At 37.1% G+C, this 24475-nt stretch overlaps 2 protein-coding genes across 2 annotated transcripts; both read left to right on the top strand.

Annotated features, from left to right (window-relative positions):
• On the top strand, nt 10599-15439 carry LOC107607175 (protein FAR1-RELATED SEQUENCE 5-like). Its single transcript, XM_016309153.2, has 4 exons — nt 10599-12849; nt 13432-13909; nt 14864-14980; nt 15205-15439. The coding sequence occupies exons 1-4, from the start codon at nt 10599-10601 to the stop codon at nt 15218-15220; spliced, it is 2862 nt and encodes a 953-aa protein (XP_016164639.2). The 3' UTR covers nt 15221-15439.
• On the top strand, nt 20091-23404 carry LOC107607176 (probable polyamine transporter At3g13620). The gene is made up of 2 exons (XM_016309154.2): nt 20091-20199; nt 21587-23404. The coding sequence occupies exons 1-2, from the start codon at nt 20091-20093 to the stop codon at nt 22897-22899; spliced, it is 1422 nt and encodes a 473-aa protein (XP_016164640.1). The 3' UTR covers nt 22900-23404.

Here is a 24475-nt window from a genome sequence, read left to right as displayed (position 1 = left end):
GTCAAACTCTAAGTTTGGTGTTGGGAGGCCACAACCAAACTCTAAGTTTGGTGTTGAACTCCCATATCCAAACTCTAAGTTTGGTGTTGGAGAGTCTCAACAATGCTCTGAACATCTGTGAGGCTCCATGAGAGCCCACTGTCAAACTATTGACATTAAAGAAGCGCTTGTTGGGACGCAACCCAATTTTTATTTATCTGACTATATTTTTCTTAGTTATATGTCCTTATAGGTTCATGATCATGTGGAGTCACAAAATAAATAGAAAAATTGAAAACGGAATCAAAAACAACAGAAGAAAAATCACACCCTGGAGGAAGCATCTGCCTGGCGTTCAACGCCAGAACAGAGCATGGTTCTGGCACTGAACGCCCAAAATGGGCAGTATCTGGGCGCTGAACGCCCAAAATGGGCATCATCTGGGCGCTGAACGCCAAAATTGCACCCTGGAGAGGAGCTGGCGCTGAACGCCCAGAACAAGCATGGTTCTGGCGTTCAACGCCAGAAATGGGCAACAAATGGGCGTTGAACGCCTAAAATGGGCACCAACCTGGCGCTGAACGCCCAGAGTTGTGTGCAAGGGCATTTTACATGCCTAATTTGGTGCAAGGTTGTAAATCCTTGAACACCTCAGGATCTGTGGACCCCACAGGATCACCACCTACCTCCACTCACTTCTTCTCACTCCTCTTTCACACAATCCCATAAACACTCTTCCCCAAAACTCTTCACCAATCACCTCAATCTCTCTTCCCCATCACCTCTTCACCACTCACATCCATCCACTCTTCCCAATAAACCTAGCTCATAAACTCCACCTACCTTCAAAATTTAAAATCAATTTCCCACCCAAACCCACCCAAAATGGCCGAACCTTCACCCCCCTCCCATCCTTATATATAACCCTCCATTCTTCCTCATTTTCACACAACACAACCCTCTCTTCTCTTCTTGGCCGAAACACACCTCCCCTTCCTCTCCATATTTTCTTTTTCTTCTTCATATATTCTTTCTTCTCTTGCTCGAGGGCGAGCAACATTCTAAGTTTGGTGTGGTAAAAGCATAAGCTTTTTGTTTTTTCATTATCATTGATCGCACCTAAGACCGGAGAATCCTCTAAAAAAGGGAAAGGGAAGACAAAAACTTCCACCTCCGAGTCATGGGAGATGGAAAGGTTCATCTTCAAAGCCCATCAAGACCACTTCTATGATGTTGTGGCCAAGAAGAAGGTGATCCCCGAGGTCCCTTTCAAACTCAAAAGAAATGAGTATCCGGAGATCCGACATAAAATTCAAAGAAGAGGATGGGAAGTTCTAACAAATCCCATCCAACAAGTCGTCATCCTAATGGTTCAAGAGTTCTATGCCAATGCATGGATCACCAAGAACCATGATCAAAGTAAGAACTCGGATCCAAAGAACTATGTTACAATGGTTCGGGGGAAATACTTGGATTTTAGCCTGGAAAATGTGAGGTTGGCATTTAACTTGCCTATGATGCAAGGAGATGAACGCCCCTACACTAGAAGGGTCAACTTTAATCAAAGGTTGGACCAAGTCCTCATGGACATATGTGTGGAAGGAGCTCAATGGAAGATTGACTCCAAAGGCAAGCCGGTTCAACTAAGAAGATTGGACCTCAAGCCTGTGGCTAGAGGATGGTTGGAATTCATCCAATGCTCCATCATCCCCACTAGCAACCGATCTGAAGTTACTGTGGATCGGGCCATCATGATTGGAGAAATAGAAGTTCATGAAGTCATCTCTAATGAACTCTACAAAATAGCCGAAAAGTCATCCCCCATGGCAAGGCTAGCTTTTCCTCATCTTATTTGCCATCTAAGTTACTCAGCTGGAGCTTTCATAGAAGGAGACATTCCTATTAAGGAAGAGAAGCCCATCACTAAGAAAAAGATGGAGCAAGCAAGAGAGCCCATTCATGGAGCTCAAGAGGCGTATGAAGCTCATCACCATGAGATCCCGGAGATGCCTCAAATGCATTTTCCTCCACAAAACTATTGGGAGCAAATCAACACCTCCCTAGGAGAATTGAGTTCCAATATGGGACAACTAAGGGTGGAACATCAAGAGCACTCCATCATCCTTCATGAAATAAGAGAAGATCAAAAAGCAATGAGGGAGGAGCAACAAAGACAAGGAAGAGACATAGAAGAGCTCAAGGACATCATTGGTTCCTCAAGAAGGAAACACCACCATCACTAAGGTGGATTCATTCCTTGTTCTTATTTCCTTTGTTTTTCGTTTTCTACGTTATGTGCTTATCTATGTTTGTGTCTTCATTACATGATCATTGGTAGTTAGTAACTATGTCTTAAAGTTATGAATGTCCTATGAATCCATCACCTCTCTTAAATAAAAAATGTTTTAATTCAAAAGAACAAGAAGTACATGAGTTTCGAATTTATCCTTGAACTTAGTTTAATTATATTGATGTGGTGACAATGCTTCTTGTTTTCTGAATGAATGCTTGAACAGTGCATATGTCTTTTGAAGTTGTTGTTTAAGAATGTTAAATATGTTGGCTCTTGAAAGAATGATGACTAGGAGACATGTTATTTGATAATCTGAAAAATCATAAAAATGATTCTTGAAGCAAGAAAAAGCAGCAAAGAACAAAGCTTGCAGAAAAAAAAAAGAAAAAAAAATAGGCGAAAAAAAATATAGAAAGAAAAGGAAAAAGCAAGCAGAAAAAGCCAAAGCTCTTAAAACCAAGAGGCAGGAGAAAAAAGCCAATAACCCTTAAAACCAAAAGGCAAGGGCAAAAAAAGAGGATCCCAAGGCTTTGAGCATCAATGGATAGGAGGGCCTACAGGAATAAAATCCTGGTCTAAGCGGCTAAACCAAGCTGTCCCTAACCATGTGCTTGTGGCGTGTAGGTGTCAAGTGAAAACTTGAGACTGAGCGGTTAAAGTCAAGGTCCAAAGCAAAAAAAGAGTGTGCTTAAGAATCCTGGACACCTCTAGTTGGGGACTTTAGCAAAGCTGAGTCACAATCTGAAAAGGTTCACCCAATTATGTGTCTGTGGCATTTATGTATCCGGTGGTAATACTAGAAAACAAAGTGCTTAGGGCCACGGCCAAGACTCATAAAGAAGCTGTGTTCAAGAATCATCATACTGAACTAGGAGAATCAATAACACTATCTGAACTCTGAGTTCCTATAGAAGCCAATCATTCTGAACTTCAATGGATAAAGTGAGATGCCAAAACTATTCAAGAGGCAAAAAGCTACAAGTCCCGCTCATCTAATTGAAGCTATGTTTCATTGATAGTTTGGAATTTATAGTATATTCTCTTTTTTTTATCCTATTTGATTTTCAGTTGCTTGAGGACAAGCAACAATTTAAGTTTGGTGTTGTGATGAGCGGATAATTTATATGCTTTTTGGCATTGTTTTTAGTATGTTTTTAGTAGAATCTAGTTACTTTTAGGGTTGTTTTCATTAGTTTTTATGTTAAATTCACATTTCTGGACTTTACTATGAGTTTGTGTGTTTTTTCTGTGATTTCAGGTATTTTCTGGCTGAAATTGAGGGACTTGAGCAAAAATCAGATTCAGAGGTTGAAGAAGGACTGCTGATGCTGTTGGATTCTGACCTCCCTGCACTCAAAATGGATTTTCTAGAGCTACAGAACTTGAAATGGCGCGCTTCCAATTGTGTTGGAAAGTAGACATCTAGGGCTTTCCAGAAATGTATAATGGTCCATACTTTGCCCAAGTTTAGATGACGAAAACTGGCGTTCAACGCCAGCTCTCTGCCCAATTCTGGCGTCCAGCGCCAGAAACAAGCTACAAAGTGGAGTTCAACGCCCAAACTGGCACAAAAGCTGGCGTTCAACTCCAGGAATGACCTCTACACGTGTAACACTCAAGCTCAGCCCAAGCACACACCAAGTGGGCCCTGGAAGTGGATTTATGCATCAATTACTTACTTCTGTAAATCCTAGTAGCTAGTTTATTATAAATAGGACTTTCTACTATTGTATTAGACATCTTTGGATCCTAGATTGTATTCTGATCCTGTGATCACGTTTTGGGGGCTGGCCTCTCGGCCATGCCTAGACCTTTCACTTATGTATTTTCAACGGTAGAGTTTTTGCACTCCATAGATTAAGGTGTGGAGCTCTGCTGTTCCTCAAAGATTAATGCAAAGTACTACTGTTTTCTATTCAATTCAACTTATTCCGCTTCTAAGATATTCATTCGCACTTCAACCTGAATGTGATGAACGTGACAATCATCATCATTCCCTATGAACGCGTGCCTCACAACCACTTCCGTTCTACATTAGATTGAATGAGTATCTCTTAGATCTCTTAATCAGAATCTTCATGGTGTAAGCTAGAATGATGGCGGCATTCGAGAGATTCCGGAAAGTCTAAACCTTGTCTGTGGTATTCCGAGTAGGATTCAATGATTGAATGACTGTGACGAGCTTCAAACTTGCGAGTGCTGGGCGTAGTGACAGACGCAAAAGGATAGTAAATCCTATTCCAGTACGATCGAGAACCTCCAAGATGATTAGCCATGCAGTGACAGCGCATCGGACCATTTTCACAGAGAGGAATAGGATGCAACCAACGACAAGGGTGATGCCTCCAGACGATTAGCCGTGCTGTGACAGAGCATTTGGATCATTTTCCCGAGAGAGATCGAAAGTAGCCATTGGCACCGGTGACATCCTTACATAAAGCCAGCCATAGAAAGGAGTAAGACTGATTGGATAAAGACAGCGGGAAAGCAGAGGTTCAGAGGAACGATTGCATCTCCATACGCTTATCTGAAATTCTCACCAATGATCTACATAAGTATTTCTATCCTTGTTTTCTTCTCTATTTTCGAAAACTACATAATCAATTATTATTCGCCTGACTGAGATTTACAAGGTGACCATAGCTTGCTTCATACCAATAATCTCCGTGGGATTCGACCCTTACTCACGTAAGGTATTACTTGGACGACCCAGTGCACTTGCTGGTTAGTTGTGCGAAGTTGTGAACCATGGTATTGGCATCATGTTTTTGGCGCCATTACCAGGGAAAGAAAGAGCAATGAATTTTACATAATCAAAGTATAATCACAATTTCTGTGCACCAAAGGGACTAGTAAATGTGGTAACTTGCGAGTGAAGCAAGGGAAAAATGAATGATCAATGAGGATCAAAGATGATTATGTGAGATGCGGAGGATGGCGGTAGAAGTGCTAGTTGTGCCATGGGCCGAAGGGCCGTAATTGTTAATGAATTGGCTGGTTATGGATTTAACCGTGAGCCGGATGGCTAGATTATTGCCGTGTTACGGCGGAGCCATGATTATGGCTAAGTATAAATGCATATATGCTGTTGAATGAATTGTGAATGTTTGCACTTCCACCATCGGAGATGAGGGTTTCCCTGGGAGGAAGCAATGGCTAGCCACCATGTGCTCCAGGTTGAGACTCGAAGCTCCTTTGACCCTATGTCGTAAGTGTGGCCGGGTACTGTGAAAGGCCAGGATGAGCTCGCCCCTGTAAATATTCACCAGTGAGGGTGATGGATATGGATCATGATTATGATCAAGTTTATGATGAGTATAACTCGAGTTGGGGATGCGCGACAGAGGGACAGTCCAATAGTTAGCTACCAGGACTTGTCGGGTTGACTCTATAACCGACAGATGATATCATCAGCCACTAGGGACAGGCATTCATCATATGCATACTATATGAATTGTTTGAGATTGCCTATTTGACTGCATATTACTTGCTAATTGTCTAAATGCCTTATCTGTTCCTATTTGTAAATCTCTTGTCTGATATAACTGTGTTTGCTATATTATACTCCTGCTGGTGGTTGGGAGGTTTGAAGGAATTGGAAAGGGAAGTATTAGTTAGACTGAAGGATCCTTAGTCAGTTGCCACTTACGGTTTAGTTTGTTTATAAGCTTTGATATTATCTGGAGGAAGTTCTAGGATTGCCTTCGGCTTTCCTCTATTATTATTATGTATTATATATGTGGAAGCTGTTACCATGCTGGGGACCTCTGGTTCTCACCCATGCGGATTTTGTGGTTTTCAGATGCAGGGCGTGAGGTTTCTCGCTGAAGCATGCTGGAGGCTTCTGGATTAGCGAAGATTCTTGTTCTCGGGACTCTGTTTTGGTTTATATGTTTTGCTTAGATACTTTTATCTCCACTAAATAATACAAACTATGATGACTCCTCTTATAGGAGATTTTTGGAGAATAGGGTTCTGTATTTGTGTCCCTTTGGGTTTCCTTTGGGGTTTCCTTAATTTATTTATATGTATATATATATTTTGCTATGCTCGGACCGGTTATCTTTGCAACCGGATTTTGAGTCTCGATATTCCTGTTTTTGACACTCCTTTGTATATATATAATCTCGCGTTAACTTATCCTTTGCTCGTTGCGTTATCGACCGGAGTGTTGCGCTTTCGAGTTGCAATTTTTGTTTACCCCTTTTTCTACAAAGGCTCCTAGTTATAATCCTTATTCACACTACTATACGTACTAGATTTTTGTTTTAGAGGTCGTAATGCCTTGCTATCTCTGGATTATGACTTAAGCATAAGACTCTGTATGGTAGGGTGTTACAGTGGGTGCTAAACACGTGTGCACTCCTTCAACCCTACGCACTTTCCTAATGAAATAACACATACATGGTTGGTATTTATACCAAACATAACAATGAATCAATGATAATGAGAAAATACACTATAGTTAAACTTGACCTCACCAATATTTGAGATTCTGTCGGAGGGCAACACAGAGACTCCAAGGGCATCCTGTTGTATGTTACCGGCAATGCATATGGTACTTTAATCGGTCCGATTCTATAACTCAGTACTCAACACTTCTGCGAATGCTGTAATTCTTCACACCCAACATTACTGCATCTCTGCTCTTGAATTTGTGGCCAACCCGAAATTCCACACCATCGTCTAAGTTGTAATCGTCTTCACCCATGTTGGAAAATGGAGTTTTCTCGTACATCGCCTCCAAATCCAATGTATGATAGTTACTGGGCATAGCTAATAAGCCACAACTAGATTTGGGACAGGCAGAAGATACCAAACTGATGATTCGACCAGCGTCTCTGGCACAAACTCCTCCTCATCGTATCTTCAGAAGAGCCACTATCATTTCTATCCGCAACATACTCCTTGTCGGAGTCCTCACCATCCATGTCTATGTCTTCCACTGGACTAGCAACGTGTAGCGGTGGTAGTGCGAGAGGTGGGATATCCTACACAAAATCCGAATGGCCAGACCCACCACCACCAAAATCGCCGACCTCCGCAGAAAACTCTATCACTTGTTCTACCATGATTCTCTCATAAATATCAAACATGAGGCGCACATGCTCATCGCCATGGAGTCAAAATATACGAAATTGAAAAATTCCATTTCCCATAGGTGCTAGCAACCTATACCCCACCCTTCCAATCTCTTTTCTCCTACTACCACCAACACTATTCAATATCAAACTCTTCAACTCAGAAAAAGAACTTACTCGCCGAGTGCGCAACATAATGGGATTATCAAACTCAAATATCACTTCAGTATCACTGTTTTTCATATGACAATTGGAATACACACTTACAATCACATATCCATTACTAATAGACATTTTGTCTTATTTTTTGGAAGAAAAACGAAAGAAAAGAAGTAAAATATTTGTGAAGAATGCAAAGAGTTGCACATCCTTTTATAACTCTTAAATATTTGTCGTAACGTATCTCGTTTACAGTGTAAATGTCATAACTTATCTTTTATTTTGTTTATCGTGTAAATGAAATAAAAATGCACGTATCTCATTTGAACTGTAAACGAAATAAAAATGCACGTATTTTATTTGAACTGTAAACAAAATATGCATGTCTCCTGTATATTATCATACATCGTTTATAATATAAATAAGATACGTGTATTTTTATTCGTTTACAACACTACTAGATATTTTGGCTTTTTTTTCAGAAGAAAACCATAAGAGAATACGAAGTGAGATGTTTATGAAGAATACAAAGGGTTGTATATCGTTTTATAACTGTTAAAAATTTGTCATGATGTATCTCATTTACACTGTAAACGTCGTAATTATTTATTTATCTTGTTTACACTATAAACAAAATTAACACGCCTAACTAGATACGTACAATTTTATTTCGTTTACACTGTAAACGAGATAAAAAATAAGGTGTATTTTTGTAAAAATACTATAAATTATATATTTTAGTAAGTAAAATATTTTTTATTTATTTAAAAAATTCTTTTATTCAACACATTTCTGTTTTTACGCACACACCGTATGCTTGTCAACCAAAAAAGAAAAAGAACAAGAACACACCATATGCGTGCCTCTCTGATTGACTTTTCATTTTTTAGTTTTTAACACTAATAATGAAACGCCAACTATTAAAATCTCCAAACTCTCACAGTCCACACCACAGTCACCTAAAAAAAAAACAAGGTCCGTTTCGTCTAAGTCTCTTTTTGTTTCGTGGCTTAGGATTCGGTGGTCCCAAAACCTTTGGACCACTTAATGGTTCCATTAGAAAACATGTTTTTAGAGTTTTTTTAACAATTGCTACATAGTCCTTGAACTAATTTTAATTATAAATTAACCCCATATATTTTATTTAATTATAGAAACTGTTTTTTATTTTATAAATTATTATTTTATCAATTATCTATTATATTTATTAACAATCAAATACAAAAACAACAATCAATTATATCCTCCATTGATCCTAATAAAGCTTTTGGTCATTCCAATCGATTAAAATATTAAATTTGATCTCGTGACGTTCGTCCATGGCTTCCAAATCGTGTTTCCTTGAAATTCAATCGATTGGTTTATCAAAACAATCGATTGAATGATAACTCAATCGATTAGATTACAGTGTATCACAAAACAATCGATTGAAAGTTATAAGGTAGAATGGTTTTCGTTTAAACCAATCCATTGTTTATACTTTTCAATCGAATGAATGCCTCAAAACAATCGATTGTTTTTGTTACTCAATTGATTGAATTCACGAAAACAACATGAATTTGTCAAATACAATCGATTGGAAAGTGATGACATTAAAGTTTTAGCCAAATTCAATCGATTGGTAATGTAATCCAACCGATTGGAAGGTGATGAAGTTGAATTTTTTGCCAACTTCAATCGATTGGTAATGCTACCCAATCGATTGAAATGTGTCATGCGACTATTTCAATCTTGTTATCTTTTTAGAAATTATCTTATTATTTATCTATCTTATCTTTAAAATTCTATCTTCAATTTTTGCTGTTTTATTTTGATGTAGATAAACTAATCTTATCTTTTCCTTAATATTAACATTATAAATTGGTGAATAATCCATCACTAATTATTCAATCCCACCATTGAAATCGTATATCATTTTCTTTGATTATAAAAAAATTAATTATTTTTCTTTGGAACATCCATCTGCTCAATATCCAATTTTTTTATTTTTTATCCGTCTATTTAATATCCACTATTTCTTCATCGTTAATCACCGTTGTAGCAATCAGCAAAGGTCCAATCAAGTTTTTCATTATAGTGTTCAAAAAATAAACCATCGTTTTGATTACAAAATCGATGTCAGTGAATAGAATCTCTAATTTTGCAATTATTCATATCGATACTTTATTCGTGAAATTATTTGTGTAAGAAAAAAATATTTTTTTATCTTTTATTAATTCATAGAAATTGAGAAATACTAAAAAGTAAATAGATGTTATTATTTTTTATTATTAATTAATTAGCTAGCAATCAGGGACGGACCTAGAGGAGGCGAGTAGTGGCCCGGACACCCCAAAATTTTAAGAAACTATACTTATCTATAACAATTTATATTAGGAATACAGAGAGTTGGGTGTCGATTATTTTTTCCTATTTTACCCCATGACAGAATGATGTAACTGCTTGTTAAGATATTCTTATTGGATGTAAATTATTGTTACAAATATTTTTATTAAGATATGTTTTGAAGGAATAAAAGTAGAATAGTTCAATAAAGATTAATATTCTTAAAAAATAAATTTACACTAATAATTTTTCTCTTCAAATTATTAGCGTACTTTTCTAATATACTCTAAGTACCTACACAATATATAATATCAATTAGCGTTCAAATTTAAGTTCTAATATTGTTATTAACGAGAGAGGTTTATTAATTTTTAAAAAAAAATTTACATACAATAAGTTTTGTATCAATATATCATGATTCATTTTAAAAATAATATTTATTCATCTAAGTTATAGAGTGTCTTGAAAAATCATATTTAAATAATTTTTTTATTTTTTAACTATTTTATATTTCTAGAATAAAAACTTTGTATTTTTTTTTTATTTTAATTTTGTTAAACAAAAAAGTTTAAATATTATTTACTTTTAATTTTTAACTTTTACCACAAATAAAAATATATGACTTTGTGTGTATTAAATAATTTTTTTCATTGGACATTTTTAAGATGTCAGGTATATTTACGGACACTGAGATGAATGAGCAATACCAGGAGGACGATGACTTTAACTAACAAGAAGAGCTAGTAAGTGACCAAGATATGATGGATGAACAGAATGAATTCGAACAAGATTTCAGAGATGAATTTACTGAGGGAGCATTTTTTTCTGAATCTGATATGTCAGAAGATATCCTTGAAGCCGCTTATGCGGTTGACTCCGTGCAAGACATTACAACTTTAAAATTTAGTGAGAATTTTGCGGAGGAAATTGGCAAATACCACTTTTCTACTTTGCAGCTTGCATTTGATTTTTATATGAAGTACTCAAAGTCGAAGGGCTTTAGTGCAAGGAAGAGCAAGACCTTCAAGAATAGTACTGGCAAGATTTACAAACAAAAGTTTGTATGTCATAGGCAAGGATTCAGGATGAAGAAATATTACACGATGGAAAAAAGAAAGAAGGAGCCTAGATTGGAAACAAGAACTGGATGTGAAGCCCGAATGGATGTTAAATTTGTACCAGAAAGTGGAAGGTGGCATATCTTTTATTTTTCTGACGAACACAACCATGATCTATTGGATACACAATTCAGTGCTATGTTGCCTGCCCACAAAAAAATGTCAGAGGCAGATATTATGCAAATGATGAACATGCTAAAGTCAGGGATTAGCACCTCACAGATATTTGGTCTTCTAGCTAGTCAAGCAGGCGGGTACGAATTTGTTGGCTATGGTCCTAGAGATATGTACAATGAGATTGCTCGGCAAAGGCGTCAAATTCCTGGTGATGCAGCACGAGTGTTGAAGAAGTTGGAGGATATGCGGTTAAAGGATCCACAATTATATTTCAAGGCATGTCACGATTCAAGAGGTTTGTTACATAATTTTTTCTGTTCTGATGGGATTAGCCAACTAGACTACCGACTCTTCGGGGATGTTATTGCTTTTGATGCTACGTACAAGAAGAACAAGTATAGTTGTCCATTAGTCATATTCAGCGGGGTTAACCACCACAACCAAACAATTATTTTTGCTGCTGCGTTAATTGCGGACGAAACTACTGATACATATATTTGGCTCCTGCGTCAGCTCATGTTTGCAATGAGGGGCAAGACCCCGACCTCAATCATAACTGATGGGGCCATGGCCATTAGGAATGCAGTAAGAGATGTATTTCCCGAAGTTAGACATAGATTATGCGCTTGGCACCTTATTCGAAATGCAACTAGCAATGTTGGAAATCCATCGTTTACATCTAAATTCAGAAAAATCATGTTAGGAGACTACGAAATTCCCGTGTTTAAGCGTAAGTGGGTTCAGCTTATTGAAGAATTTGGCATTGAGGATAAGCCGTGGGTGATCAACATGTACGAAGAGAAGCATATGTGGGCTACTGCATATCTAAGAGGAAAATTCTTTGCTGGCTTTAGAACTACATCAAGATGTGAAGGTTTACACTTAATTGTGGGAAGGTATGTAGGGTCGCGGTATGATTTGACAAGTTTTGTAGAGCATTTTCAAAGGTGTGTTGCATACATGCGCTTTAAAGAATTTAATGCTGATTATGAATCTACACGTGGGGTGCCCGTCATGCAAACTTGTATAGAGCTGCTAGAGAGATATGCTGCTGAGTTATACACTCATGAGATATTTCTTTTCTTTCGGCCATTTCTCTCTAGAGCTGGATCAATGCGGGTGCTAAACATAGATAATACTGATGATTGCATAAAGTACATTGTGTGTAAGCATGGGAGGCCCGATTTTATGTGGACCATTGATTTTTGTCAAGAAGAAATGATCTTCATGTGTACCTATTTAAGAATGGAGTCATTTGGTATTCCCTGCGAACATATTGTGAAAGTTATGGTTGACAGAGACATCTGTGAGATTCCCCGGTCATTGGTATTGGATAGATGGACAAAAAAGGTTACATCAGCACTCAATGATCCAAGTGGGTTCACCAGGGATGCTGTTGTTCTTAGTCGTCAAAGTGCCTTGGTGGAATTTTCTAAACAATTGGCTGCTGTTGCTGCTAAAGTACCAGAGAGATATGAAGAGACACGTGACATAATTATGGGATTGTACTCATCTTACAAGGCTGCAGACGAAGGCACTAATCAACCTCAGTCAGGTGTAGCTAGAAGTAGCGATCCGTATGTGCATCAAACCACTGGAGGCTCAGGACAACCATCTAAGAAGAAGAAGCGGCAACGTTGTAGTGTTTGTCAAATGGAAGGACATAAGAAGACAACATGTCCTTGGCAAAAGGACATTGACAACAATGTTACAGAAAATGAAGCTAACGGTTCGGACGATGGCGACATGTGTACCGAAGTGACGGCTAAGTTAGATAGTGATAATTAGCAACCTCCATAAACTTTAATATTTTTGGGTAGAAAATCAGTTCTGTATTTGTATTTTTTTTTTCTCACTATATTAATGAGATTTTATACATTCTTCCAATAGTCGTGCTTATACTTTCTAGATGTAATAATTGTCAAATAAATACCGGTTAGCGATAACGGGTAAACTGCCCCTCTCCCTTTTCGTTCACTCTCAGTCTCACTCTCACTGGCAAAATCCCTAATTTTCAGGGTTCTGAAAATCGGCCCGGACAGACCGGTCGAACAGGTTTAACCGCGAACCGGTTAAGCACGCGGTCCGATCCTCCTGTAATAACTGTTGGAGATAAAACCGCTGGATAACCGTTAAATCGAATGAGAACCGGTTGGTTGGGTCGAACCGGTTGAACTGTGAACCGCTATAAAAACTGATTCAGACAAATGTTAAAACCATCAATTTCCAAAACCACAATTAAATCGTCGAACCGGCCAGTAACCGGTCGGTCGAACCAAACCGTGACCCGGCCGGTAATTTGAAAAAGGAACAAAACGCTGGCGTTTCATTGTGCTGCACACTGACTAACCCTACCCAGACTCCATCTTCGAGATTCCAAACTCAAATCCAGATCCAGAACGCGCATCTGCCTCAGATCTCAGTGCCTCTCTCACAATCAGTCCAGGCTCCTCTCTTCGAGCTCCTGGTCGTTCGTCCAGCCACCGCCTGCTACCGCCACCGTCGGAACTTCGATTGGCCACCGCATGCTCCCTCACTTCCCCTCCATCGCGCCGCAGCCATCGCTACCTTCCTTCCCTTCCATCGCGCAGCCATCATGCGAACGTGGAAGCCTCTGTCGCGCAGGTTCCCCACTTCTCCTCCTCTTCCTCATTCAGATACAGGTATACAGCGCCCCACCCCCAAAACAGAAACCCTAGGTTACTCCCCCACTGCCGCAAGGGTCTCACTCAACACCGCCGTTGCGCTCAGGCACCATCGTGTCTTCGTCCGGTCGTCTGCGGCTCCACGCTTCTTCCTCATTCAACAATTGGTGCGTCTTCCTCGAGCTCACGAAGGCAATGGCTTCATTTTCTTTTTTATTTTTTGATCTGTTTTTATTATCTTTGCTCAGAACATTGATTCAATGATTTTTTTTGTGATTCTGCTAGAACATTGATTTTTTTTGGATTCTGTTAGTGCTACTCAAAATAAAATTTAAATCATCGATTAGCTCTGCTCCTGCGCTGTATTATACTATTTTCTTGTTTGGGATTGAATCATTGAATATTTAGTTAAATTAGCTCAGTTAATATTTGTTAAATTTAGACTGATTTAGTTGTTAACCTTGCTTTAGTTCTCAAGTTGCTTGCTGCTTCAATTTAAAGGGATTGTGAATTTTGGTTTAAGCTATGATTGAAGTTTCCTTCGTTTGGGTGTTCTTAGATGTTTCTTTCTTTGTTGCTTTGTTTTAAATGTTCCTATAGGTGTTGTGTTGTTGCTGTGTTTTAAATGTTCCTTTGACTCTTTGTTGTGTTGTTGCTGTGTTATATTTCTTTTTCTTGAATATTTGTATTGATTTGCTGTCCGAGGACCTGCACACCGACTTGCATTCTTGCAATGAAGCTTTCCATGTTAAAACTGTTTTTGCATACAAAATGAATGTGGTTTGATAATTTCTAATTGATATAACTTATTGTGGGATGAGCTAGAGATTACTTTGAAGGTGTTGGGAAGGAAAGGAGGTTATTGAGCAATTGGAGAGTTGATAGTGCTAGCCTTTTTTTTTTTTTGCTATTAATCATTGTGCTGAACTTGTTAAAATTATTTCAATAAAATTTGGCATTGGTTGATCCTGGTTTAACTGTCTAATTTTGAGAATTTGTTGCATAGCGTATAGCCTCACTGTTTCCTTTCTAACTTCGATGATTAGTTTGCTTTCGATTCTTTTCTTGTTGCTGTTTGCATATGATTTCTTATAACTGTAAGATAATTTTGGGTACTTTAAGTTAACATCTATTTATTTGTTTTAGAGTTGGTCCAATGGAGGATAGCCAGGAAATTGAGGAGCAGGTGCAGGAAGAAGTGATTTCAAACAATGAAACTGAAAAGAAGCAGGGAACTCGTGATGAAATGCTTTCGCAGTACAGGTGATGTGTTAGGCTTGTCATTTTAGTGAATCTATTTGGTTCTCCATGTTCACGTAGTAGGATCTATTTGTCATGGAATCTATCGTATTTAGTAGAAATTGGTGGCTGCTGCTATTTTTAGCTTCTCACTTGTTACTGATTCAATGATTTATTTTTGTTTTGTTTTTGGTTTTGATTCACTGTTAGTGTTGATATTTACTGTTGTGTCTGTGATATTTTTGCAGTTTGATCATAGTATGAGGGATAAGATTAGTGAAACTGAAGGTGGAGGACAAATGTTATGTAATATTGTAATCATAATTTGATTAATCTAGCTTTTTAATTATAAATAGTATTTGTTATGATTGTTCCTTCTTTTATAGAAGTTGCATCTACTATGTGATCAACTATTGTAATCATTTTTTGATTAATCTAGCTTTTTAATTATAATTTTGTATCACTGTGTGATCATATTGTTCATTATTTTTGTTTGAATTAATTAAAAAAACCGAATAGTTCTAACAAATAAATATGCAATAACTCATAAGTATTATAACCAAAGTATTATAATCTATCTAACAAATAAATACGCAATAACCAAAGTATTATAATCTATCTAGATTACTACTATTATCTTTATATCTCATAAGAACTGTGCATATTCCAAAACTCCTGGACCGATGCTATAATCTGTGACTTCTTATGGTTGATCCGACTCCGGAGTATATGCACCGCAGTTATCATGCGAATATCGTGATCCTCAAGCTACAATTTATTCATTATAAATTAGTACCAAAAAATAGGGATTAAATATTAGAGAGTTGTTTTATAAATGCTCACCTTATTGTTACCATTTGGCTTGAAATCATAAGTCATATCCATCCACTTCATCACCCAAGTTGTAGAGTTCATGCTTGAGGAACATTGAGGTATATCTTCTGGTCTTTTAATTTTGTAGTCATGAAATTGTTTATTATACTCTTGAATGCCATCATCCTTGTAAAAGTTCGACGTGATGACTTGCTCCAGTACGTGTGTCTGAGTTCATTTTACTGGTTAAATAATAAAAACAAAATAAGATCTAATAAGCTTATATAAAATTTTTCACGGACTTACTAGTGTCCTCATAACACGTTCACGATAGCGAATTCTGTCATCATTAAAATGGGTGTCCAGGTGATAGATTGTTCGGTCGCAAAGCGAGATTACCATTAGATACCAGTGGTCACCCTCTTGAATAGGAACATATATCTAGACCATAAAAATTTGCCCCTCAGTTATGTATGCTAATGATGAAAAACTATATCCAACAATGAATATTAAGAAAAAATTCTTACAAATTTTAAATCAGCAGTAGGTTGCATAAATTTATAAATATAGTCTTCCATCTTCTTCTTTAAATCTGTCTTGCTGAAGACATCCACCTAGTTCATTAATGCAAACCAATATAGTCTTTAGTACATGATAAAGTATGGTTCTATATCAGCATTACATTTGTAACTTATGATAAATGAAATTATCTTGTCAGGGGTTATAGAACATACCACAAATCTCGGTGGAAGTTGTCATGTTGTCTTGAAACTTATATCAGATTGTATATCAGTGCAGTTCAATGCCGCTAATTCAAGAATCTGAATCACAATCCAAATATATTACGAGATTATGCCCAGAACCGAACATAGATTAACTAATAGATTACTTGTGTACCTTATCAGTAATGGGTTTGTCAGGTATGAAATGTTCAAAGTCTGATCTAGTTGCTCTGATTGTATCTGTTACGACAAGTTCTTCACTGTATCAATTAAAAACCGAAACACATTAGACTGGCCCTCATTCATCGACAACAAAGATAATATCAAATTAACTTACGATGGATCTAGCGATGCTGAAAATATATATGCACATGTCTTTACCTGATCTTCCAAAAGACGCATGGTTGGAGTTGGCATAAATTGACACTGCATTGACTACAAATTTTAATACAAAAGTATTAGCAATTCATCACTAAACGTAATAATTAGCAGTGCCTATAAGAAACTAGATAATTTAAGTGGTAATTACGTTGGTAATGGAAAAGAAATAAACAGGTCTTCTATAGTCTTTTGTGGGTTGGCTCAGTGCATAAGACGCCTTCGATTTATTAACTGATTTGGGCTCAATCTTTGGCTTTCTAATTCCGCCTGGGTGAGTGAACGGTAATTTTTTCTGCGTCCCCATAATGCTCTTACCCTAAGAAAAAAATAGTTTCAGTATATTCTTATTATCATGTTAAGAATATATTACTCAAATAATAAGAGTTATGAAATTTTACTACACATGCATATACCTTTGACATATTTTTCTTTTTTGATGCGGATCTTATAGTTGGGGATACTGGTTTGTCCATATTGATCTTGATGTGGAACGGATCATCGTGAGTGAAAGACATATGATCCAGTACAGTAAGATCATCCTCATCGTCTGATATAGCCGTATGAATATCAATAGCCGAACTCTTAGCCTTCAATCTTGAGATTGGATGTGTGTTTTGTATAGAGAGCTTGGTCGGAGTCTCGGAATCATTGTTCAGACTGAGTTGTGATATCATTGTCTCAATGCGGCTTATAGATTCAAGGATTTTATCAATTATTTCGTCCCGAGCCATGTTTACAACTCTCATTGACTGCAAAAAAGAATGGTAAAAAAGGTTATAATATATAAATTATTTTACATAATATATATTAATTACTGTTTGTCACATCAAATTACCTTCATGCTAGAGAGGACCTTATCCACTTTACTAGACAAGTCTTGAACTTTATTTAGATCCTCGCTTTGAATAACATCATCATTAATAACTTGGTCATCCTGTAGAAAATAAAAAAAATAAAAGTTTAAATTACTCGTAATACATTATACTAGAAATTAAAAACCCATTAAGTCTTACCTTAGCACTAGGAATTATAGTTCCAAGTTGATCACCAAAATCAACTTTGATAACATCACAGTCCAGTGACATATTCTGTGTGTTACATGCATCATTGGAGACCCCCACTATATCTTCGTCAGAAGGAATATCCATGATTATTATCAACGGAAGAATATATTACGAGTAGACTTGGTTGAAAGGCAAATACTTAAAATAATTTGTTAGTGTATAAAAAATTAGTCGGATTGAACACATATATATACCCAAAAAAGATAACAAAATTTTAATTCTATCTTTTTAAAAATTTTTAAATCAACCGAATAATCTTAAAACTGTTTAAGATATCTTATCTTTTAATTAAAAACAAATACATTTCAAATTTTAAGTTAATTTTTATTTCCAATTTAAGAAATTAAATTTGATCAATTCATATAATTATATCTTATCTATAATTATTTTTAAGTAGCTAAATACTCAAATAATAATAATAAGATTAGACGCATCAGATTAATAACTAAATAAAACAAGATTCAAAACTGGTAGATAGGCCCACCAATCGATTGAAATAATAAAAGAGGATACTTCAATCGATTGCACTTAGAAAACAATCGATTGAAGCAGTAACTAAATCGACTCCAATCGATTACAACAACAACACAATCGATTAAATGAGAGGTGTGTGTATTATTCAATCGGTTGCATTAAAATCTAATCGATTGAAATAGTATATATAAGAGTACTCCAATCGATTTCACTGAATATTCAATCGATTGCAGTAAAAAAATCAATTGAATTAGCAATTGAGGGTACAACGATCGATTTTACTACCAAACCAATCGATTGGTTTCCATACACACTTGATTGCAAGCATTCTTCAATCAATTTAATACAAGAACTGATTGCAGCTTAAGTTCCTAGATTTACATGCATAGCTAAGATGTTTTTGGGTACTTTAACTTCTTTGAATAATAAGAAAGTTAGATTGCCATAATACTTTAAAAACAAAATAAGCTGATCAATAACTTATGCTTCTGTTGCAATAGTAGCAGCATCAAACATACCTAGGACTCTCAAAAGTGAAATGACACAATGAACAATAATATCTGGGACTCTCAAAAGTGAAATGACACATTTCATGATACAGTGAAGATAACACCTAGATTTTGTCCTACATTTTTTTTAACTCAAAAATATTAACTCCCATCCAAGCATCAATGGAGATCATAGGATGATGTGGAGTTCTAGATAACAATTTCTTCATGGTCCAGGCCTTGGGATGATGCCCCTTGGGTTTGTGATGCCCAGATTAGTGTATAGAATATCAATTGCTTCTCCTTGACGATTAATAGCTTCCGTTTGCCTGTCTTGACGCTGCCTCATATCAGCAAATTGCTCCTCTATATATACTCTCATGCTTCGCAATTCATCCATCAAATCTTGCATTGTTGGCGAAGGAGGGGGTGGTGGTGGGGGTGTCTGTGGTTGTGCTTGCACCTGGTCTTGTAGTTGTCCTTGGGCCTGAGGTTCTTAGGCATCCGGATCTCTTCCCATCTGTCTTAGAGTGCTATCATCAATCTTGGCTACATTAGTCAAGACGACACTTTTCTCTTCAGTCAAGTCAATTCCAAGCCATTTGAAAATCTTGGTCCAATGGCAAGCATATCCTAAACCAACACTTGATTTTCCTTTCTTCATTTCAAGCATATGATGAACCATAAAATAAGGCCAGTTTATCTCCTTTCCAGTCACCATAGCCCAAAGCACTAGAATATCTTCGTTAAACAAGATTCCATGATTATGTTTTCTTGGAATCAACATGTATGAAAACAAATACATCAATATACGCTGCTCATTGCCCAACCCACTGCAACTTATATTATCTCTAGCATCCATGTGTGGATTCTCATATTGTAAACTCTGCAAATCAACTAATCTGTTGTATTCACCCCATTCCTCATCTGCTGCAATACCTCCAGTAAATTTTGCCACGTGATAAACTAGACTCCATTGTTCAGTTAGTTCTTGCAAAGTAACTCTATAATGCTGTTTCCCTAAATCAAACTCAATCAGCGGCATTACCTCCTCACCCTCTTCATCAGGTTCAGGAACAACATAATTTAAAGTACTATAAACAGCCCTAACCAAGTGCGGGTAATAATCATCCCTAGTTTGTACAAAATCAATTAAGTACTGTGTTTGCAATACATTCTACACCAAATTATAATGTCTATCCTGAATGAACTCGGTTGTTATGTATCTGGGAGGAACAATTGTCCTGGACTCGAACTTCATAGTTGTTCAATGCCCTGCGAGACAGCAGCCACCTTGCCATGTAATGGGATGAAGCAATTAGTCTGGCGGGGGCAGAGCTTTCTCCCTCAACCCTGCCTCTTTTGGCGTTCTTAGTTCTGGCCATTATGGGGATACTGGTTTTGTGGGTTTTGTAGGGATTTTGATGAGGGTTGGAATTATGTATGTAGTTTGGAGTGGATGTGGGTGAGAATGGAGAAGAAGAAGACAGAAGCTTTCTGGATTTTAGAGAGAGGAGAGAGGTGTAGAAATGGCGTTCAAATGTTTAAAAGGGGGAGAGAGTGGGTGTGAATACGCAGGGTTATCTGCTTTAATACATAGCACGTTTTAAATTTCAATCGATTGGATTACATTAACAATCGATTGAATTTGGCAAAAAGTTCAATGTCATCACTTTTCAATCGATTGGATTGCATTACCAATCGATTGAATTTGGCAAAAAATTCAAAGTCATTACATTTCAATCGATTGAGTAGCATTACCAATCGATTGAAGTTGGCAAAAAATTCAACTTCATCACCTTCCAATCGATTGGATTACATTACCAATCGATTGAATTTGGCTAAAACTTCAATGTCATCACTTTCCAATCGATTGTATTTGGCAAATTCATGTTGTTTTCGTGAATTCAATCGATTGAGTAACAAAAATAATCGATTGTTTTGAGGCATTCATTCGATTGGAAAGTATAAACAATCGATTGGTTTAAGCGAAAACCATTCTACCTTACAACTTTCAATCGATTGTTTTGATAAACCAATCGATTGAATTTCAAGGAAACACGATTTGGAAGCCATGGACGAACGTCACGAGATCAAATTTAATATTTTAATCGATTGGAATGGCCAAAAGCTTTATTAGGATCAATGGAGGATATAATTGGTTGTTGTTTATGTATTTGATTGTTAATAAATATAATAGATAATTGATAAAATAATAATTTATAAAATAAAAAACAGTTTCTATAATTAAATAAAATATATGGGGTTAATTTGTAATTAAAATTAGTTCAAGGACTATGTAGCAATTGTTAAAAAAAACTCTAAAAACATGTTTTCTAATGGGACCATTAAGTGGTCCAAAGGTTTTGGGACCATCGAATCCTGAGCCTTGTTTCGTTAGTTTCCCACACTAATAACACAACACAAAATTAAGTTGAATTAGTCTAATAATTAATTTAGAAGAGTGCTAGGGGCCAACAATTTTTGTGAATTGTAACCATCAAATTGTCATCAATGATGGTTTTAATGGTGTGAGATTGGTGTAAAATTTTATCTAATAACTCACTTTTCTTTGCTGATTACATGCTGGCCAGAATTTAACAAAATTGCTGGCCCTAAACTTTGCTATTAATTTATTAGTCTGTTAAAATAAATGTTGAGAATTTATATTTTATTTTTTACATATAGTGATTTATAAGCAACGAATTAATTATATATTCCTCATCTACTTCCAGGTCGCCGGTGGACCCTACGGTGAAGAGCCCACCATCAAAGCCGCCGGCGCACTCATAGCCCTCCTTGGCTTCCTCATCTTCCCTTTCATATGGAGCGTCCCGGAAGCCCTCATAACCGCCGAGCTCACAACCGCGTACCCGGGAAACGGTGGCTTCGACTTGTGGGCCGAACGGGCCTTCGGGCCCTTCATGGGCTCAATGATGGGCACATGGAAGTTCCTCAGCGGCGTCTTCAACATCGCTTCGCTCCCCGTCCTCTGCGTCGACTACATCCAGAAGCTCTTGCCCGTCTTCTCATCCGGCTGGCCCCGCCACGTGGCAGTCGTTGGGTCCACCCTTGCCCTCTCCTTTCTCAACTACACGGGTCTCACCATCGTCGGATACGCCGCCGTTTTGCTCGCTCTGGTTGCCCTCTTCCCCTTCGTTCTCTTATCTCTCATCGCCATTCCCAAGATTCAACCTCACAGGTGGCTCAGTTTGGGGCAGAAAGGAGTCTCGAGAGACTGGAATTTATATTTCAACACACTGTTCTGGAATCTGAACTTTTGGGATAACGTTAGCACTTTGGCAGGGGAAGTTGATAAACCGCAAAAAACTTTCCCTTTGGCTCTTCTCGTTTCCGTTATCTTCACCTGCGTTTCGTACATCGTTCCATTGTTTGCGGTTACTGGAGCTGTTTCCGTTGACCAGAGTCAATGGAAAACAGGCTTCCATGCCCAGGCTGCGGAGATAATTGCGGGGAAGTGGCTCAAGATTTGGATCGAGGTGAGCGCAGTGCTGTCAGCAATTGGGCTTTTCGAGGCTCAATTGAGCAGCAGCGCTTTCCAGGTACTTGGAATGGCTGAGATCGGCATCATTCCGAGATTCTTCCGTGTTAGGTCTAAGTGGTTCAACACTCCGTGGCTGGGGATCTTGATTTCAATGGTGATAGCACTTGCGGTTTCTTCCATGGACTTCACTGACATTATTTCTTCCGATAATTTATTGTGTAGTTTGGGAATGTTGTTGGAATTCGCTTCTTTTCTTTGGCTGAGGTTGAAGTCACCGAATCTGAAGAGGCCTTATAGGATACCCATGAAGTTGCCGTTGCTGGTTCTCGTGTGTCTGGTTCCTTCGGGGTTCTTGGTGCTCATAATGGTAATAGCCACTAAGACTGTTTACTTGGTCAGTGGTGTTATGACTGTGGCTGGGATTGGTTTCTTTTTATTCATGAAATTGTGCAAGACAAAGACGTGGGTTGAGTTCAGTGACGGGCCAGTTTTATAGGAAGAAGAAGGAGGAAGTTCCGTACGGACTACTACATATAAAGAAATATAAATAATAGAAATAAAATAAATAAAATATAAATAAAAGACACTATTATCAGTATTTATCAATATTATTATCTTAAAATAATAGAGAAGATTCATATATATGAAAAGAGGTCTGCTACACATACAAGCCTTTCTTGCTTACAAGCTATACAAGTTGGTCTAAGTCCAAGAAAAAAGCACGCGCATCACTCCCTTAAAATCGAGCGTTCAACACACGCGTTCATTATGCTGTACTCTTCTTCTTCTTCCTTAATCAAAACACAAAACGTCAAGATTCAAGCGACATTCAAAACAAACTACGATTCTGAAGACACGTTACTCCTCGTAAAGAGTAGAAGAAATCAAGAAGAAAAGATATAAATCTCCATCAAAAATTACCAGAAAAAAATGAAGAAACATTACTCAAGGTACTGTTTTACTGTTCTTCTAGGTTTTTTTTTCTAGATTGTCTCTGCCATGTGCCTCATCCTTAACCAGCAAAACATTAAAAGATTTCAAGACTGTCTCCCTCATGTTTTGGGTGTATTTCTTAAATCCTTTGGATGTATTTCTGTAATCCTTTGGGTGTATTTCTGTAACCGTTTGAGTATATTTCTGTAATTCTTTCTGTAACCGTTTGGGTGTATTTCTGTAATCGTTTGGGTGTATTTTTGTAATCTTTTGGGTGTATTTCTGTAATCGTTTGGATGTATTTCTGAAGTTTCATTATCTTCAAAACAATTTCAAAGCTTGATTTCAGAAACCATGAAAATCGAAAAAAAACGAAGCAAGAAGAAGATCCAACAAATTTGGTAAGAAATTCGAAAAAAGAAACGAAATCTTTTGAAAAATGGAAGTTATATATTTGCGCGTTAATTGATTTGAATTAATTTAAAAGTCTGTTAAAGAGATTTGTAACATAAGCAGCGCGTTTAGTGGGTTTCGTTCTCTTCAGACTTGTAAAGCTTGTAAGCGGAAAACACTTGAATGTAGAGATTAATCCATACGAAAAAGATCGAATTTATTTTTTGCATATATAAAGAGAGAGAACAGTGTTTTATGGATTATGCTACCTGTACACTAAAATCAACACATTGATGTACAAATAGTATTTTTGATGTTTTATATATGGTGTTTGTTTCAGTACGATGATAAATTCATACGTACCGATACGATAAAATTGTGAACAAATTAGAACACCATACGTGCATTATATTTACCACGTCAACAATTAATTTTTTTGTTTTAAATATACTAGCAGCTCAACAAGCACTACCGTGCCTATTTAGCTGCCTTTTTATTGTTTTTAAAAGATTAATTTTTATATTTTTATTTTTAAAATTATAAATTTTATAAAATAATTTAAAAACATAAGACGGCGATGCGTAACGCTCATAGAGGGGACGTTGGCTGAGATAAGGACGGCGGTACGAAACGCTTGTCTCAGGACCAGTGTCGGAAATCGGGTAACAAACCGACACATGAGCTCATGACCTGTATAGGACTAGGCATACATCATACTTGCTTGCACATATTTGTTTGTGATTGTG

Source organism: Arachis ipaensis, chromosome B07 (assembly GCF_000816755.2).
Source record: "Arachis ipaensis cultivar K30076 chromosome B07, Araip1.1, whole genome shotgun sequence".
In the NCBI taxonomy this organism is placed as follows: domain Eukaryota; kingdom Viridiplantae; phylum Streptophyta; class Magnoliopsida; order Fabales; family Fabaceae; genus Arachis; species Arachis ipaensis.
Note: the sequence above shows the minus strand (reverse complement) of the source record. Positions and strands in the feature narration are given on the sequence as shown.

Coding starts and splice junctions, on each gene's coding strand:
- LOC107607176 (XM_016309154.2), top strand. CDS start 20,091: ATGTCTATCCTGAATGAACTCGGTTGTTATGTATCTGGGAGGAACAAT. Junction 20,200..21,586: donor GACAGCAGCCACCTTGCCAT/GTAATGGGATGA, acceptor TTTTACATATAG/TGATTTATAAGCAACGAATT.
- LOC107607175 (XM_016309153.2), top strand. CDS start 10,599: ATGGATGAACAGAATGAATTCGAACAAGATTTCAGAGATGAATTTACT. Junction 12,850..13,431: donor AGTGACGGCTAAGTTAGATA/GTGATAATTAGC, acceptor AACCCTACCCAG/ACTCCATCTTCGAGATTCCA. Junction 13,910..14,863: donor TCTTCCTCGAGCTCACGAAG/GCAATGGCTTCA, acceptor TATTTGTTTTAG/AGTTGGTCCAATGGAGGATA.